The sequence below is a fragment of the Engystomops pustulosus genome, chromosome 1 (assembly GCF_040894005.1).
Source record: "Engystomops pustulosus chromosome 1, aEngPut4.maternal, whole genome shotgun sequence".
Classification (NCBI taxonomy): Eukaryota; Metazoa; Chordata; class Amphibia; order Anura; family Leptodactylidae; genus Engystomops; species Engystomops pustulosus.
This window is the reverse complement of record NC_092411.1, coordinates 57,259,549-57,279,792: the sequence shown is the minus strand read 5'-3', so window position 1 is coordinate 57,279,792 and position 20,244 is coordinate 57,259,549. Positions and strand designations below refer to the sequence as shown.

At 40.6% G+C, this 20,244-nt stretch overlaps 1 protein-coding gene across 3 annotated transcripts in view; it reads right to left on the bottom strand.

Moving 5' to 3' along the window:
• TNFAIP8 (TNF alpha induced protein 8) overlaps positions 1 to 20,244 on the bottom strand; it is a 64,152-nt gene that overhangs the window by 10,537 nt on the left and 33,371 nt on the right. Inside the window, exon 1 of one of the 3 annotated variants that reach the window (XM_072141130.1) lies at positions 17,808 to 18,003. The exons of 1 other annotated variant lie outside the window; for it this stretch is intronic. In XM_072141130.1, the coding sequence (XP_071997231.1) occupies positions 17,808 to 17,820 (13 nt within the window). In that variant the 5' untranslated portion in view covers positions 17,821 to 18,003. Of the gene's footprint in view, positions 1 to 9,164; positions 9,386 to 17,807; positions 18,004 to 20,244 lie in introns of those variants that run through there. One more of the 3 variants, XM_072141121.1, reaches the window with a different exon arrangement.

The following is a 20,244-nucleotide window of genomic DNA, read 5'->3' as shown; positions in this document are numbered from 1 at the left end:
CATGCTGAGAACATGTTGCTCCTAGATTTGCTCAACTGGGTGTGAATCAGATGCACAAAAGCACTAAACCTCTGTCCCATTTAAAGAAAAAAAAAAACTATAAAAAGAACTTGTCCCATCTGAACACTCCCTTAGAGGAAATCTACCAACAGTTCTAACCATGCAAAGCTGCAGACTGTGTTTTGTTACACTGGGAAAAATGTATGCATACGCTCCATTCAAAATGCTGTCCAGCTACAAGCCTGGAATATACACTCACCGGCCACTTTATTAGGTACACCATGCTAGTAACGGGTTGGGCCCCCTTTTGCCTTCAGAACTGCCTCAATTATTCGTGGCATAGATTCAACAAGGTGCTGGAAGCATTCCTCAGAGATTTTGGTCCATATTGACATGATGGCATCACACAGTTGCCGCAGATTTGTCGGCTGCACATCCATGATGCGAATCTCCCGTTCCACCACATCCCAAAGATGCTCTATTGGATTGAAATCTGGTGAGATGATTCCAGCTTTATGACATGGCGCATTATCCTGCTGAAAGTAGCCATCAGATGTTGGGTACATTGTGGTCATAAAGGGATGGACATGGTCAGCAACAATACTCAGGTAGGCTGTGGCGTTGCAACGATGCTCAATTGGTACCAAGGGACCCAAAGAGTGCCAAGAAAATATTCCCCACACCAAGACACCACCACCGCCAGCCTGAATCGTTGATACAAGGCAGGATGGATCCATGCTTTCATGTTGTTGACGCCAAATTCTGACCCTACCATCCAAATGTCGCAGGAGAAATCGAGACTCATCAGACCAGGCAACATTTTTCCAATCTTCTAATGTCCAATTTCGATGAGCTTGTGCAAATTGTAGCCTCAGTTTCCTGTTCTTAGCTGAAAGGAGTGGCACCCGATGTGGTCTTCTGCTGCTGTAGCCCACCTGCCTCAAAGTTTGACGTACTGTGTGTGCAGAGATGCTCTTCTGCCTACCTTGGTTGTAACGGGTGGCGATTTGAGTCACTGTTGCCTTTCTATCAGCTCGAACCAATCTGCCCTTTCTCCTCTGACCTCTGGCATCAACAAGGCATTTCCGCCCACAGAACTGCCGCTCACTGGATGTTTTTTCTTTTTCGGACCATTCTCTGTAAACCCTAGAGATGGTTGTGCGTGAAAATCCCAGTAGATCAGCAGTTTCTGAAATACTCAGACCAGCCCTTCTGGCACCAACAACCATGACACGTTCAAAGGCACTCAAATCACCTTTCTTCCCCATACTGATGCTCGGTTTGAACTGCAGGAGATTGTCTTGACCATGGCTACATGCCTAAATGCACTGAGTTGCCACCATGGGATTGGCTGATTAGAAATTAAGTGTTAACACACACACACACACACACAAAACACACACACACACACACACACAGGATTGGTTCCACAGATTAACACTGTTTGTAGCCTCATATGGTCAGAAATGCTTAGTTTTTGGAGTTTTTATGCTTTGCTGAATAAATATAGATTCTTCAGGGGGCACTTTTGTTAAAGGAAATTTACCATTTGTTTTTTATGCATTAGGAACCAAACATACCTTCAGAATGCTGTAGCTAAACTGATGCAGAAACATATCTTGTTTAATCCCTGAACTGAGTGGTTTTGCTCAAGATAAAATTATAAAACTCTGGTTAACCCCTTAAGGACGCAGGGTTTTTTTCGCGCATGTCTTGCTCTCCACCTTCAAAATACCCGTCACATTATGTATTATTCCATGCCGTATATTGGGAAGCTGGAAAAAAATTCCAAATGTGGAAAAATTGGGAAAAAAAACATGTTTACATCATGTTCTTGTGGGCTCAGTGTTTACGACTTTCACCAAATAACACCTCCAATTTATTCTTTGCTTTGGTATGATCACGATGATACCAAATTTATACAGGTTTTATTGTGTTTTAATAAATTTTCAAAAATTAAACGATTGTGTACAAAAAAAAAAAAAAAAATTCGCCATCTTCTGACGCGAATAACTTTTTCATACTTCGGTGCACAGAGCTGTTAGGTGTCATTTTTTGCAAAATGCGCCAACATTTTCACCCCCCCCCCCCTTGACGTTCGGGGGGAGTGACAATCAGATCCAAGATGGCGGCGGTACCTGAGGAGTACCGGTCTTCTGTCTTCTCTAACTTCGTGCTGGGTGGTGCCATGTTTTTCTTCCAGGCGGCGCCTAGTATGACGTCAGCAGCGGCGCGTCATACTAGGCGCCGTCCGGGGGAGAACAATGGCGGCGCCCAGCACGAAGTTAAAGAAGAAAGAAGATGGGCGCCGAAGCCAGAAGAGGACCCGCGCGGACATCAGGGGAACAGCGCTGCAGGTCGGGGCCACTGGAGGGTGAGTATATAAGTTTATTATTTTCTTTTAATGCTGCGCTGGCTGTATATTACAGTAGGCAAGCTGTACTGGGGGCAGTGCTGTATACTACTGGGGGCAGTGCTGTATACTACTGGGAACTGGCTGTATACTACTGGGGACTGGCTGTGACCAATGCATTTCCCACCCTCGGCTTATACTCGAGTAAATAGGTTTTCCCAGTTTTTGATAGTAAAATTAGGGGTCTCGGCTTATACTCGAGTATATACGGTAAATAACCGTGATCGTGGTTATTAGTGGTGGGGGTTTGCTGCAATATGCAACAACCCCCACCTATGTATGAAGAGGACTCACCCTGTGAGCCCTCTTCATACACCCCGCACCTCTGCGCCATAGAGCTACGGCACAGAGCGTTAAGGGGTTAAGCTGGGTACTCTGGCTGCCATCCATAAACACATTACTTCCACATACACAGGGGTTGCATGAACTGTCCAGAAAGGACTAATCAATCTGAGGTAGATGACTCATATGCAGCAGCTGGGAGATGGTGCATCGATTGATTACTTCTGCCTGTCAGGGACAACACATCGATTGCATATTCTCAGTTTATGCTGGGCAGGACAAGGCTGGAGCAGTGCATAATTAGGGTGAGGAGAAGTGCCGAGCCAGCCACAGGAGCAACATGGCCTTGGTTCACAATGCATAAAAACAAATGGTACATTCCCTTTAACAAAAAAAAAAAAAAACCTGTCTCCAATGGATCTAAATCTGTTTAAGTGCTGCAGACTGCCTCACTAATGTGCAGCACGCAACAGATTCAAGAAGACCTGAAGGACATTCTTTATGAATTGGGCACACTCTGCACATGCCTGAAATGCATGAACTGAGTGTACCGGAATTTTTCTGGTATAACTTCCACACATAAATGTGGTGCACGGTGTGAATGTGCAGAGAGATGCCCACTTGTGTTGCGGCGTGCACAGCGCAGCAGTCCAACAATCCCTTTGAGTAGGTAAAAGTATAGAGGTCGCCTAAACACGACTGTAAACCTTCGGGGCAAGTTATACAGTGTATGAGCACTCCGTGAAATATATTTTGTTTACATAGTTCACATGCAATAAAGTCATCCCCAGCATTTACTACCAGCATTACCAATAGTCGCATGACATTCACTTCTTGGAAACTATCTCAGCTATGCCCCTATGACCTGTATAACTCTTTTTGTAGCTAAAAGTGATGTTTGAACACTTTGGGCTTCTTGTCCTTCTACATTAATTTCAAGAAGAAAATAATTACATTCTGCATCTCTCATCAAGGACCTGTACAGGAGCACAAAAGGCGAGGGCTGAGAAGTGAGCAGCACAGACAAGTCACATGTTATTTTTTTAAAATGCATCCAAACCAAAGCCCAACCCTTGGGACTACACAGAGGATTCTGTCTGGGTGCGAGGTAATTTATAACACACAAACTATATTGTAAAGAAAATGCTTACAAAAGTCAGAAAGGCATTTTTGCACTGCAGGTATAATGGTCTTCTACAACCTGTCTTTAGTGAAAATGAGGTCCCTGGTTACAGGTTCCCTTTAATAGAGATAATTAGACAGTGCCATGTGTACTAATTACATAGGTTTACCTGTGGTTTACATTAGCAGTGTAAAAACATATTTGGTTCTGTATGACCCCAGCAGCACATAGATATGACAGATTTATTGCTTTTAGAGGGCTACAGGGAAGTTAAGGTTTGATCAATTTATAAACGTTCGCACAATTAAAGAACATTTTCCATCAAATGACAAATCATTTAAATGAACTTTCTTATTTTAATTATCAAGAATTCTTATTTTTTTTCAGGGGCACAACTACAGGAGTAACAACCATAGCAACTGCTACGGGGCCTGCAGTTTCAGAGGGCCGAGCCATCCTACATGCCACAATAAAGAGTGGAGGAAGTGCACCATTGTATAAATATTATGCTGTATAGAATAGAATAGCATATAAACACCCTCAAAATATAATAATGTTTCCACCTCCATGCAGTGGGGACAGTGTTCTTTGGGTCATAGGTGAGCAGAGTCAAAGCCAAAAAGTCTCATCTGACCATAGCACCTTCTGCCAATCACTCCAAATAGCTCCTCCATGTAGTTTTAGGCTGCTTTCTCACCTTCCTCATGATCAAGGATAGCCCAACAAGGTGAGATTTTGCAAGAACAATGTCGATTGGCAGTCTATTTGCTTACTATTGCACCAGCAGTTTTCTCCTTCTCACCCAGCTTCTTACTTATGGATTTGTTGCCCAATCCAGGTCTATGATCTGGTCCCTGAAATCCTTAGAAAGTTCTTTGGTTTAGTTCTTACCCATGTTGTGGAGGTTAGAGTCTGACTAATTGAGTCTGTGGAGAGGAGTGTTTTATACAAGACACTATATGTAATGCAGGTGACAAGGTTATTAAGAGAGAAACACTGGTTTGTAGGACCCAGAACGCTCAATGATTGGTAGGAGATGAAATACTTATGCGATTTTCTGGATTTTTTAAAATTATATTCTCCCTCTCAATGTCAAAATGAACCCACCCTTAAAATAATAGATTGTTCATGTTTTACAAAAATTAGCCAGGGAATAAATAATTCTTTCACTGTATACAAAAGAGCTATACAGTACAAACAAAATGTGCAATCTAGAAGGTTACGCTAAAGAGGGCCTTTTGCCGCCTACAAATCTTTGCCATGTTTAATAGGTGTTCTACGGGCTCCAGTGTAATTCGAACATTCTCACCACTCCTCATTGTTCCTGAACAATGAATATCATCATTTTATGGATTTCTAGTATTGGAGGGGCAGGCCCAGGCTTTCTGATGGGGTACTCAACATCACTTAGTGATATGTGATACAGAAAGTAAATGTGTCTCGTTTGGATTGCTCTGTATTGGAGGATACTAGAAAGAAAATCACAAACACTCCAGAATCAGTGGGTACATAGAATAATAAAGGAAATAATAATAATAATAAAGTTAGGCAAGGGAAATACAAACAAGATGGATATTGATCTTTTTCTGCACAATTTTATGTGCAAGATTCAAAAATATTCCAACAAACTGTTGGAGGAAAAGAGAAACCTTTTAGCCATTCATTGGGCCATTAAATGGGTATTTCAGGAAACATGGCAACTGTGCACTACAGACCTTATGTGCACAAAACCTTATGCTATCATATTACATAGCCAAATTAGGAGAAACTGTAAAATGGTAGAGTCCTGTGGTCCCATTCTGTATCTTTGTGACGCCAACTTAATTTGGATATGAACCTTTTTTTTTTTACATTTTACAGAAAAGATGGCCAGAAAGCATATCCCACAGTCACCATATTGATTTCTGCATGAGCCCTCCTACTTGCCCTACAGTAGCTCCTGAACCTGTTGGATGACTACTGACAATGTTTACCTCTACGTTATACTATGACAAGAATGACTGCATGTAGGTGATAGTGCAGTCTGTTAATATGTAGCTTCTACAATTATTACATTTTATGATACAACAAATGGATGGCATATTAAAAATGCATTGGAAACAATTAGGTTGTCTAAAAATAGTTTAAGAATGGGCAATTGTTTTAATAGAAAACTAAAAAGAAAAGTTTCATGTTATCAGTAGAAGAGAGGTCTATAGACCCAGTATTTGCAGATTTTGGGTGACTGCTTTGCCTAGAGATGAGGCAGCTGCTTGCTTTTCCAAAACTCATTGTGTAACGCAGAGAGTTCTGTGGACATGCAGTTGAAATCCTAACTATACATAAACTATATAAAAAAAAACTGATATCCAACATAAAAACAGAATAAACTTTACCTAATTTAGAATGATGAAAAATTGTTCCTTTAAGGCCCTTAAAAAGTGCCCCCGTGCTCAGTAATACAAATATTTTTCTTAATGATTACGCCCACAGATCTTGGCATAAATGAGAAAACCCTTTCTGTGAAATACCGTCATTAGGGCTGAGCCAAAATGTTTCAGCGCATCCTGCATGTACTGTATGGGCACAATGATCAATTTAAGGCTCCCCCCAGGGTCACAAGTTTGGACTGCAGGTAACTACTTAACAAAGGGAGCATTATACCAGTGTGAAGTCTGCAGCCTGAAATCATTAGCAGTGTTCATATTACTGGCTCTCACACTGAACGCTCCCCTCAGAAACAGGATATGTAGAAAAGTAACAATGTCCCCACTGCCATTGCTTTGAATGTTTTCTGGGTATTCTTGTATAGGACACAGTAAATGAAACATTTTTTTTTAAATAATGTGGCATCTTATGTATTTGGGATGTTTATAGATCTAATGCAATGTGGAGAAATAAAATAAATCAGTCCCAGATAACAAGAAAGTTGAACACTTCTGCATAGTAAAGTAGCAGAGATACCACAGGGCAAATATCTTTGCGTTACCAAGAGCTTCCTCTGGGTTGGTAGGGGAAATGATTGCATTTTTAATAAAGATAGAATAAAGAATGTTTGCATTAATGATTAATGTAATCAGATTTTATGAGCTTTTAGCATTTCTTAGATTAATAAATTTCAGCCCAATCCATGATTGACCAGTGAGGGTGAGGATAATGTACCCTAGCTGCCTTATATTAGGGTCTACTTTATTCATGACCCATGTGGCCTCCAAACAGACTGATGAATAGCCCTAGCTTAAATGACTTACCTGTCTTCTTTTAAAGGGATTGTCCCACCCTGAGCAGCGCCCAATCACTGTGGGCTTCTGTTTGTATAGAGAGGCTGCTGGTGACGGGGTGATGGCAGCCACACACCAGCTATATCCTGTAATTGATGCTGTTGTGCCACAAGCATAAAATATGGTCTTAAAAGGACGTTTTCATCAGAGCAATCGGCTGGTTGCTCCAAGTCTGCTCTGCGTACTGCAGGTCATTGCTGGGAGGCATGTCATGGTGGCCCTGGCATAATGGTGGCTTGGGCCTATCAGAATGAAAGAAGTGCATACATTCCCCCAGCAAGTGTACATCAAAAAAAGCCTGCCATTGTGCCGAGACATCAGCCCCCGAGCCCACCTACGAGACGAGACATCAGCCCCCGAGCCCACCTACGAGACGAGACATCAGCCCCCGAGCCCACCTACGAGACATCAGCCCCCGAGCCCACCTACGAGACATCAGCCCCCGAGCCCACCTACGAGACATCAGCCCCCGAGCCCACCTACGAGACAACAGCAGAGGCAGCAAACAACTGACATGTTGGGCATCAGTGAGTGAGCTTTGCTGACGTGCCAACGACCGTAGAAAATACTGTCCAAGCTGAAAACAAGTGCAGGAATATGACCTGCCGAGATTTGTGGTTCAGGTAATTACGAGTTCACAGAAATACATGAGACAGTGAGCTATCCATTGCATTAACTGGTAGCAAGTGGCCAAAAGCAACGTTCATAAGAAACCTTCATATGCAGGATATCTAAAAGAGGGTCCTCTACAACACCTCATTATTGGAGCCATATTGCTACCATGACAATTGGATTGGACTGTATTTTGTTAGTATCAATTTCAAGGACTTGTCCTGTTGACATTTCCCAAAAATGGGTGTTGAAGCAAAATAGAAAAATCTAGCATAATTGCACATTGGATACCGTTTCAGCTCCTAAATTACAATTCACTGACTTTCTTATGTTTCAGATGGAAATTCATTCTTTCAGCAATATGAACTCGCCTAAACGCACAAATACATAAATATATACACATAGAGATACATGTTTCTTTCCACATTACCTCAATATTTATGAACCAAAACCAGAATTCTAACACCTTTAAGTTATACCAAGTTTCATTGTAGTTCAGGGAATAATACTGGGCCACCAAGGCAATTAACTACTGCCAGTGCCTCATTAACTAGACTTTATTACAACGATTAGGATCTTGTTGGTTGCTCCGGTTTTCATTGCTTTTTAGCGTGCACAGATAAGGTGTCCGAGTCTACAGCTCCCACCATTCCAGTACTATAGCAATGCAGGTCTGGAATGTCAGACTTCCCATAAGAATGTACTTTGTCAAAACACTCAAGACAGGAAAAACCTCAGTTCATTTCAGGCCTCAGGCCAATATCCCACCACTTTTTTCTGTTTTTTAATTGGATTCGGCTCTGAACTGAGACAGAGACCAAGAGCGAGCACGTGCAAGTATATCATGCTTTGTTGTCCAAGACTGTGCCACTTCATTTTCATGGGAAGTTTAAGATTTTTTTTTTTCATTCACACATAATCAATATGGATTTCTACCATCAAATCCCAAACACATGGAGCGTCATAAAAATTAATGAAACCATTCTTATAAATTGCTTTTACTGGATGGCATCCAGTTTGCCAAACAGACTTATGCATTTTACCGCACACATCCCTCAACGGTTTATGTTTTCAGTGAAAGAAGAACTATAAGTAAAAAAAGAGGAAATATAGTTCAGCAGTAAGCAAGCCAAAAATAGTGATCTTCATTACTCAGCTGAAACTTTGAAGTCTTCCTCTGTGAGCTGAAGAAATCTGGAGCCCCGCAGCTCCACAACACACAGAGAGCAGCACATCAACTTTCCAATGCAATTTGAGTCTTGCTGGCCTAAAATCTACCCAAATCACATGCAAGCCAACAGTGGAGCTCCTTATCCCGGAAATCTAAAGAACAGGCTTCCAATGAATATGCCAGATCTTCATACATAATGGCTGCACACCATCTATGCAGAAGCTAAAGAGACAGGGCACAGGAACAGCACAAAGTCTAGGGCATGCGAGTGTAAAGAAGCAGGCAGACAGAATATATTCATACCTTCTTTTGGTTCATCTGACTCTGAGCTCATGGTGTAAGTCACTGGAGACCAGATTACAGCTGACGTGCACTCTGAGCTGTAGAAGCTGCAAGTCAACTTCTCAAAAAAAAAAAAATCAGGATGAAAAGAGGAAAGTTCTGCAAGTTTGGCCAATCACAAGGAGGAGGTCTAAGAGGAGGCCCGTCCCCTCCTCAGCCACTGTCTGGAGAGAAACAGCACCTTCATACAAGTCTGTATTCAGAGAGCAGCACTACACTCCACACAAGTTCTTCCTGCGAGTTTTTAATTTTGTTTTTTCTTTGAAGGGGTGGGGTGTTCCTTGTTACAACATGACCAAATTACAGGAAGGAGTTCTACTGAGCAATGCTATATGTGTTTCTTTAAAGTCATCATCATTGCTCTGCTCCCTCCGGCTAATATCTCCAGCAGTAGCATTGATGTTATGGGTGCTCAGCCCTAGAAAATGTCACAGTCAGAGATGTGTCATGAAACAACGAGGGCTGGGCTCATACGAGGGAGAAGATGCAACACTTACCACAGCCATAGGAAGCCGATATCTCTTCATGTTACAGAAAAAAAGAAGTATATAAACTAATTAATAACCAATGACATGACAAATAAGTTACATTTTCACCCCTTCAAGATACAGTCCAATTAGTCTTTTTCTCAGAGCTGCGCTATAAAAGCTGTACATTATATCGTGGTTAAGGGCTTGAGTTTTCTCTTCATAGTATAATAATAATAATAAATAATCTTTATATAGCGCCATCATATTCTGTATCGCTTTATAAATCTATCTAACAAGTCTAACAAGCTAACAAGTATCATTTTGGGGTATATAGCATCAATGAACTTCTTTGGCTTCTTAATTTTTGCAGTACAGATACAGTGTTTAGTAGGACCAGTGTTTAGAAATTGTTGATCATCTTTAAATAAATTTTAGAGATTGGAGAAAGGAAAAAAAAATCTAATTAAACTGTTAAACTGTGAAACAGACCACAATGAATTAGGTCCCTCATCTGGCACTGGTTACTGTGAAATGGCATATTATAAATCTGAGAAAGGTTATCCAGTGCATGCGGGATTTAACGGATCAGACATGGAATCACTTGACTTAAAAGGACACCTGTCATCAGGTCTGTGTCACTTCTCCTGTCACCTCTACCTGTTGGAGCAGCTCACAAGGATCCCATCCCAGCCTTTATCTAGTTATTTCATACATTATTCATTGTAAAATCACATATTTTTTATCAAGTAAATGAGGCTGGTCACATGGTCAGAGGCAGTGATGTCACCCCTGTTACCCCTCCCCTCTCCTCCCCCTGCTCATGTCTGTGTGTAATGTATAGTAAAGCATTGCTGGTGTGTGTGCTGCATCTGCTGACATGCTGCATCCTCCTAATATACAGGTGAGAGACACAGACATCAGCTACACATGAATCTGACATGTTCTGCTGTAACATGGCTGCCTGGAGCTGCTGAATCTCTCCTAAACACACACACAGGCTGCAGGGGGCGTGGCCACCAGCACCAGGAAGCACATCATTATACAGCCTCACATCATTATACAGGCTGTCAGTCAAGCACTGGGGGTGTGGATGTGCCTCCCACTCATGAATAGAGTGGACAGCTTGAATATGCTAATGCTTCATTGGACATTTCACAGGTCATTTGCATACAGCTTTAGGACCTCATTGCTTAGGTTTACAGGCATGTAGAGGGACAATGAAGGGATAGAGGCAATGCTCTCTAATGGCAGTTTATGAAAATATATTTAGTTTAGGGGGTTATTTTGCATGACGGGTTCTCTTTAAAGAGAACCTGCACAATAAATACTTCATTAAAAACTATTATAAAAAAGCATTGCCTTTATCTAATTGGTTACTTTCCATGGCTGCAATGTTAAAATTCAGTTTAATGTTAAAAATCAGTTCTGCTCCACTAATCTCTATGGAGCTGACAGAAATCGGACCCCTCGTTTTTATGATCTGTGGGGTCTCAGCAACGAGACACCCACTGATCAACAAGTTAGGCCTGTGGATAGGGCCTAACTTTTGTTTGTGGGGAAAACCCCTTTAAGCCGGTTGGTTCAATTCAGCAGATCCGGTAAATCCGACAAACGCTTTCAGGAAGTCACAAGACTTAGTCACAGAGGAGAATTTGTCAAATCCCTGTGGGAATCTTTCAGCTGTATTTTGTTACAGATTTCCATGCAGAGGGGTGTACAGAAATCCTTGGACTTCACATTTTCATACTATAATGATGGCAAGAATTAGGGGAAATCAACTACAATATATCATACAATGTTAACAAAAATTACTTAAAGGGAACCTGTCAGGCACATCTGGCACCCCAAAGCGAACGTCCTACCTCATTTTTTGTAGTGACTTGCTCTGAATGATGATATTGAAATGAGTCACTGGCTCCTGTGAATTATAAAATTACTTCCCCCTCCCATTCTGCAGTGTAACCCTGAATTGAGATGCTTGATTCCATCATTCCAGCACAAGGCTGCATACTTGTATGAGGTGAGTCATGCAACAAGAACTCGGATGATTTAGGGAAATTGATAAGGCAGAGGATAACAAGAAATACATTGTGCGAACCAGAGAACCAAATAACTCAAGCAAACCCTGCAGTATAACAAGCAGAGGTAAAAATATTTGATGATACAAACAACCTCCATAAATGTTCATCAAATAAGAGATTTTTAATATTATCCTTTAACTATTGAACAGATCCCACAACCCACCCTCTGCAAGCATGTTGTGTGCCGACACTGTATGGGATAACTGAACTTCTTCCTTAGGTGTTGAACTCACATCAAACTCGCTCATGGGCAAAAGGCCTCATGTTGGAAAAAAGTGGAAGTTCTAGGATCTGGAACAGGTGCAAATATCCTGAAAACTGCAGCTTTCAAAATTATACTATACTGTATAAATCTGGGTTCACATCACATTATTTGCCATATATTGTAAGGACACGGAAGGAGTATTCCGACATGTCCTTACAACGTATGGCACAGACTTATCCCGCTGAATACGGGAGGAGGAGTGTACAACAGCAGCCGCAGCCGGCGATAGGCTGCTGCCGATGAATGAGGCCTTCTCTCAGTGATGTCACTGTCCTAATGTGGACAGTAACACCAAACCCCTCTGCCCAGAGAAGTATTCGCTTGGCGGGGCTGTGGGGAAAGATGCAATTCGCTGCATCCACTCCACATAGCCGTCCAAAGCCTCCTCTAAGCACGTACATTGCTCCGGCAGAGACTGCAGTATAAAATGACAATGGCTAAGTCTTTCGATCCTGCATTTTTTGACTGACAGGACATGTAGTGGCCAGACAATGGCAACAACTATTCTTCCGTCTGCCACTATTTGTCAATGTGTATGCTGAGCTTATACGTAGGGTACTTTCCTGACATATATATGCTTTGCCTAAACAAATAACATGATGAGAACCCAGCCATAGTATGTACTAATATCAGTACTGGATTTTCCGATAACGTATTTCCCAATGCAATAAATAACTTGATTTCTTCATGACCCAATCATTTTACAGTGATTTCTATACTATACTGCAGTCAGATATATGGACTGATAAATAGGAAGCTACAAAAAGTAAATGTGAAAAAAAATGCCGTTGCAACATGATATGTGTAAGAGTCATGTGACTGCTACATGTAACCCAACATCCGGAGCAGAGGAGGAAGTGATTATCAGTGCAGGAGAAGCTGCCAAGTACAGACAAGCAGAAGATTTAGTACGTTTCATGATCTGAAACTTCTTCTATAAAACAAAATATACAGCATGAAATATAAAAAGGCTAGTGAACTGCTGTGAGCATCACATATGTAAAAGCAAATGTAAAGATATAAATCTATATCAGCCACTGCTCAGTTAGACAAAAAACAATCTTATTAAATCCACAGGTAATAAGTAAATTAGATCTAAAATCTATTCTGCATTTAATGATCATGTATAGGAGAATTCCATAACCTTTATCCATTCTCATAGTTAGATATCCTGGTTATAATTCATAAGCAAACACTAGGAAAGAAACTACAATAAAAAGGTACAAACATTTTCCATTCCTGATTTCAGTTCCTTGGGTTTCAAGTTTTTTTGTTTTCAACTTTGTATTTTTTCAATAAAATGTTTATAAACCAAACCAAAAAAGGCAACATAAGAGGATATAATGAGGCTGCAAAGGACCCTGCTGAAGGAGGCAATATAACCACAACATATATATATATCTGGCAGGGTCCTTCCCATCAGTTGCATACAGTAGGCCTGAAGTATAAAACATGACTCACAATGGAAGCTAAGGATATTTCAAACAAACATGAGATCATACCTTAACATGAAATCATAATTAGCAGAGTGGGGTGGCAGTTGTGGGGTGCTTGAAATCCTTAAAAGGTAAAATCTGTTCATCCGCTGCCATAAAGCTGCAAAACGCGCAGAAAAACTAAAGTCTAAGTGAGGAGTGTAGAGGAAAGGGCTTGGAGGAGACCAGAGTGTGGCCAGTTGAAAACACAGCCTGCAACTTCACCAAATGTCTCTGGTGAAAGCCACTGAGACTAGTAGATGTTTTCAAAGGATGGACAATTGCATCTCATATTAACCCTTTAAGGACCTGGCCCTTTTTTGTTTTTTCATTTCCATTTTTCACTCCCCACAATCAAAAATCAATAACTTTTTTTTTTGTTTTTTTACACGTAAAGAGCTGTGTGACGGCTTGTTGTCTGCGTAACAAATTGATGGCATTTATTATTCCATGTCACGTACTGGGAAGTGGGGAAAAAATTCCAAATGCTGTGAAATTGGGGGAAAAAAATGCATGTGCGCCGTTGTCTTGTGGGCTTGGATTTTACGGCTTTCACTGTGCTCCCCAAATGACACATCTACTTTACTCTTTGGGTCGGTGCAATCATGAGGATACCAAATTTGTATACGTTTAATAATGTTTTCATGACCTTCTGATCACTTTTTATAGAATTTTTTATATTTTTCAAATTCGGGCGCAATTTTCCGTTACATGGTTAAACACAGTGAAAAACAGTTATTATATTTTGATAGATCAGGCATTTTCGGACGTGGGGATACCTAATGTACCTAAATTTTTACTGTTTATATCAGTACTAGGGAATAGATTTTAAATTTTAAGGTTTTTTATTTCTTTTAATTCTTTTTAATTTTTACTAATCTTCAGACTCTCTAGGGTACTTTAATCCTAGGTTGTCCGATTGATCCTATCATATACTGCCATACTATAGTATGGAAGTATATGGGGATTTTCATCCTCATACATTACAATGAGCACATATAGTAATTAATGGGTTAAATCCAGACAGCCTCTGGTCTTCGGAAGACCCAAGGCTGTCATGGCAACCGATCGGCGTTCCACGATGACGCCACGGGAAGCGATGATCTCCAACAAGATGGCGGCGCCCATGTGCAGCGATCCTTTTGAAGCCGCTGGCAGCGATGTGCGGGTGTTACCGGTAAGTCTTTGCTGCGATATGCAGCAGACACTTACCGGCTATGGAGAAGACTCAGCCCATGAGCCCTCTCCATGCACCCGTAGCTGTTAAGAGGCTAAGATGGCTCTAGAATGTAACTGGGCCATCCCCAATTTCTCTTATTCCGTCTGTTTTACAACACAAAGGATATTAAAGAATAATGAAACAGACTGGGTTTCCTTTTCATTACATGCAGTCCCTGCGTTACGTACATGATAGGTTCCTTGGGTTTGTACTTAAGTTGAATTTGTATGTAAATCAGAACTTTAGAATTGTAGCTCCAGTTAAAACATTTTTTTGTCCAAGTGACAATAGGATTTTCAACATTTTTTGCTGTAATGGGACAAAGGATTATCAATAAAACTTGCATTACAGACACCTTACAGCTGATAATTACAGCCTGGGATTAAAGTAACATCCAGAGAGCTACATCCAGAGGTCACAGTGGGCAGAGGGGTCTGTCTGTAACTAGGAGTCATTTGTCCTTAAGTAGGGGACTGTCTGTAGTAGTAAAATTACTACAGAGGCAATATAAATATTTCCCTACACGGGAACTAGGAAGTTACAAGAAACTTTCATTACAAAAATTGCTTGGAAAACAGAGCGAGAGATATCTTATATTTGAGACAGAGATATTGGTGTATATCTATTCCCTCTGTGGAGCCCGTCAGCTGGCATAAGACGTTTTATAATCTATGCCATACACGTCACACAGAAGGCCCGCAACCCAAATGTGGTACACCATTTCATTTTCTGTGGCCCAAGAGGTCTGAGGTTATATAGCTTTTATATGCATCATCACCACAGCCATGTCAAGATCCCTCATGTCAGCTAGGCTCCCGCTTCATGATCCCAATGGTTCTGGCAATGGTGGTGGTTTGGTAGGTTTAGGATGTCGAGGTAGAGGAGATTTGTGGGGTACATTACTACCATGGTATTAGGGGGATGTGCGGTGAGGAGAATTGTACTAGTGCAGCATGTTATACAGTCTTACAAGTACTATTGGCCCTCTTCAGCCATCCCATACAGCCCCTCTGGGAAATTGAGCTTCACACCTCTGGTCTAGAAAATGCTCTCCTACAATAAAGGGGACCTTTCCTTCTGAAGAAAAAAAAGCTTCCTCTCTAGGGCCACCTATTGGTGGAACATATGTTATAAATTAATGTGCAATCTTAATGATATAAACAAGACTGGAGTATCGTCATGTAACAAAAGAGGCCTTTGGTATTCTGATCCATTATTTACTATGGGCTTATTCAGACATGTATTTTTATGTACATGTATTCAGACCATATGTCAGTGAGAAGTAGTAAAACCCAGCAAGGACTTCTTATTCATGACTGCAGACCATGAGCTTCCTTTGAAGTCAAGAGGGCCACAAAAACCGCAGCAAACAGATTTCATCCGTTTTTTTCAGACAATAGTGGGGAAGCAGAGAAATGCCACACAGACATGAGAAAAATGGAAGTCAATACAATAATGTGTGAAACAATTATGCTATCTGAACAAGCCCTACATCTTAATTGGAATCCAAAAGATTTAAGCTTTAAATGAGATTTTATCAATCATTAACAAAGTGATACTTTTCACATCACCTTCTCATTTAAGGACAATAACCAATATGGCTGCACTTCCTATTTTCTCTATGCAAAAAATTACTGCCACAAACTCTAGAACATAATTTGTGTAAAATAAGAAATATTTCTTTAAAACAAATAGAAGGTCCCGATTCCTGCTCTATTATCTGTTCTTCTCTGTATCATCTTTGAAAACACAAACCAATGATTGTTGTACAACCAGGTCAACACCGGGCGACTTACTGGGTATGTAGCACTCATAGACAGTATGCCAGCCAACCAAAACAGACTACGGAATGGATTATGTGTTGAGTAGATCATTGAGCCCGTTACCTTCTTAAATATCACTGGATGTGTACACATTGTGCATGTGCTGCTGTTGTGTTCACATAACAGATGAGACAACTGACACAGCTTCGCTTCCTTATTCCATAGTCATTTCCATTGAGAAAATTAGAAACAGTCCGACATTGATCTATTATTTGTTATTCTACGGGTAAACAAAGGGACTACGTAAACCACATAAGTAGTTCTAGGGAAAGAATATGGAGGATTTGTTTTTGCAAAGTAAATCTAAAACAGTCATATCCGTTTACAAGGAATACAGTGCAGCCATTGAGATGTCAGTATTGGCCTAATCGGTGCTTCTTTTGAAAACTGGAAGCAACTATTATCCAATCTTCAGTGTAATCTACTTCTAATCTGGTATATAATTATAACATGCTCTTTAAAGTGGGCTCTATTACTTTACACCAATAAATCTGTTCTTCTGAAAATTACTGATATGTTACAAACTCTTTACATTATAATGAAAATTGTTCCCCTCTCAAGGATTAAAGCAGTGGTCGGCCAGTAAGGTACACTGGGATGACCTACTACCGCCTTAGAAAGCTATCTAGCCAATTACAGTAAAGCAGTGAGTTGCTGTTTCCACAAATTAGCTATATTGTAACTTTTACATTGTTTCAGGGACTGCAATTAACAAAACTTTCTATACACCATAATTCTGTTTTATAACAGGATACCTCTCCCCACATCTCCAATGGAGTGAATTGTTGTATTTCCTATGACATTTTTACAATGAACTGTCCCTCTGTTATTCGTCATAAAAATGTATAAATTGGGTGTTATCATCAGGGCTATGTCAGGCACCGGCAAAACTGATTTGACAGTGTTAGGGTAACACACATTGGTAAATCTACCCAGTAATACATTACTGCATTAAAATTTTAAGAAAACATTCTTTATAATTTTTATATTATGGGCCATTTACTAAAATTGACATGTCAGGAGAGCAGAATATAAATCAGAAATCCTATAAAATCAGAGTTTAGACGACGGGAAGGATGGATTGGAATATCACATGACAATATATTTCCAAATTTATCCTGGTAATCCATGAACAATTTATACACCATATGGCCAACGTCTGACAAATTCCTGTGCTATTTGCTACACCGCAAGAAACCCAATGAGCAATAAGTTATCAGAGCGCAGAAAAGCATTGACTGAACCTCACAGAGATCACAAAATGTACTTACGTGACTTCAGCATCTCTCCTTCTAGGCTTTACAATGGGCTCTGCTAGGGAGAGAAAGGTAGTCACACTCCTCAGCTTTGTAATTTTACTTTCCTAATTGCTCCTTGGCTTCTATACTCGTTCACACCAGTTATAAGGAGCCAGCATACACCATCCGGAATAATCTCTCACTCCTGTTGGCTAAACAAAGAATAGAGAGGCTTTGCTTGTTATTATGGGTGTTATATTTCATGACTAGTAGGAAGAGTATCATCTACAATGTTACGCTGCCAAAAAATCCTTGTAAACGTGACTAAAGTCCAAATCTTCGCACCCACTAGGAGAACTTTATAATACTTGCATCACGTCACTACTTGCATAGATCAAAACAGGATATCTGGAAACTTCAGCATCAAGTCATTGACCTACAAAGTTCTAGAAGATGTCACAGCACAAAGATAAGAGCAGTGATTACAGGCATCTGGCAAGAAATATAAACTGGTCATCTATGTTCTTAGTTATGTGCTGCGCTTTTGTATGGAAAGCTTCAGTAACACAAGGTCCCTCAATGTACCGAGACGATTAGTACGTTAAGGCAATGAAAAATGATCCACACTCATTAAAAAAAGATAAAAATATGCATCAAGTCAAACTCTTTTGGGCTTGTACATAAACTGGCCATAGTTATAGACACCTATGAGGAGATAATGTGATATCAGAGCTTCACTGGGTCTGATGAGACCCAGCAGTTCCGTTTAACCCCTCCAGACCCAGAGATCATGTGACCACTGTCTATAGGTGGCTCCGCTACTCTGTGGCTAGCGCTACTTCAGCGCCATGCAGTAAAGAAAGGAGGAAGCAGAATTATAAACAGCTTCTACCTTTCCCCTCTGACACCTGAGAAACTACATTGACATAGAAAGACGTTGCTACAGACTAGAGACCCAATGTATTTTTTGGGTAAAGCGGTCAGCATAGAATTAAACTAATAAATGAAGAGCTTAAATTCACCTCCTATGCGTTTCTGCCCTTCCCTACCTACGGCCCCTGTTTTGTTCAGTGTTCATAGTGTGGATACCACATATGGCAAAATATTGTGCATTGTGACATACATATGTACTTGGCGGCCTGTACTCTGACATCACTTCATAAAATCTATTGGGCCCAATTGTCTTTAGAGAACATCTGTATGTCATGTATTCGGAGGAGAACTACAGCTGTTTGTGAAGGTCTCAGAGGTTGCTTAGGGTGTGGTCACATGGGGCGTTTTCAAACACACTGCTTAATGCATGCGTTTTACCATGCGCTCCGTTGGTATGAAACAGTTTTTCTTAATTTCTGGAAGTTTGAAAGGGTTAACACAGCTGCACTCCCAGCAATGAAGAAAAACAGATTCAAACCAGCCAAACCCATGGTAAAATGCACCAAGTGACCGCACCATAAAAAAAAAAAATAAAAAAAAACACATTGTTCACTATTTTGATGCATTAGTCATGCTGACACGAATAAAGCCATTTTTTTACAGTTTAAAATAAGCTACGGTACGTGGGAGACACACACATGGAAGACGGATGACTGGTAAATGTGTGGAAGAGAGGTCATTACATAACAACATAATTTAAAAGTTTATTTTTTTTTGGATCAAATCTTTTTTTATTGATTTTTTTAACATTTTATACAGAACCACAAATACCCAATTGCCCCTCCCACCCTCAGACACAAACATGGGTTCGAATTTTGCATTTGCTTTACGTTTACAATAAACACTCTTTTCCAACCTTATGATGTTTAGTTTCTTGACATCCGCCTCTAGTCTTGGTGAGCAGGGGCAAAGCGAGTACATGGCAATAAGCTTCCTCGCTTGATACAGCATTCTGATACCCACAATTACTCCATCCACCAAATTTTTCTGCCCCATTGGGCCTAGTAGACAGCCCACAGGGGATGCCGTCAATGTCACTCCATACACTTTGGTAATTAGTGTTACTACATTTTCCCAGAATCTTTTAAGCTTTCTACACTCCCATAGCATGTGAAGTATATGGGTGCCCTCCATACCGCACCTGGGGCAGGAGTTTACCTCATGTAAGCGAACCCTGTATAGCCAATGAGGGGTACGATATACCCTATGCAGTAAATATAATTGAGAGAGCCGATGGGCTTCACATAGAGATAGTGAGGGAACAATGGAACAATGATCGTGGGTCCTAGATCTTCCTCCCACTTTTCCCGAATAGATATATAGATATATAAATATAAGAAGATTAGCACAGTCACAGTGCCTGGATCTATAAGTAAGTGTCCCTGGTTTATCACGATGGATTTTAATGGTAAAGGTGGTCCTACAAAGTATGGACTACTGAGGAGGAGGAATCCATATGCACATCATATTTTTCACAGTGTTAATCTGCCATAGCAGGTATCATTTTCTTTACACTTAAATACTTGATACTTTGAGT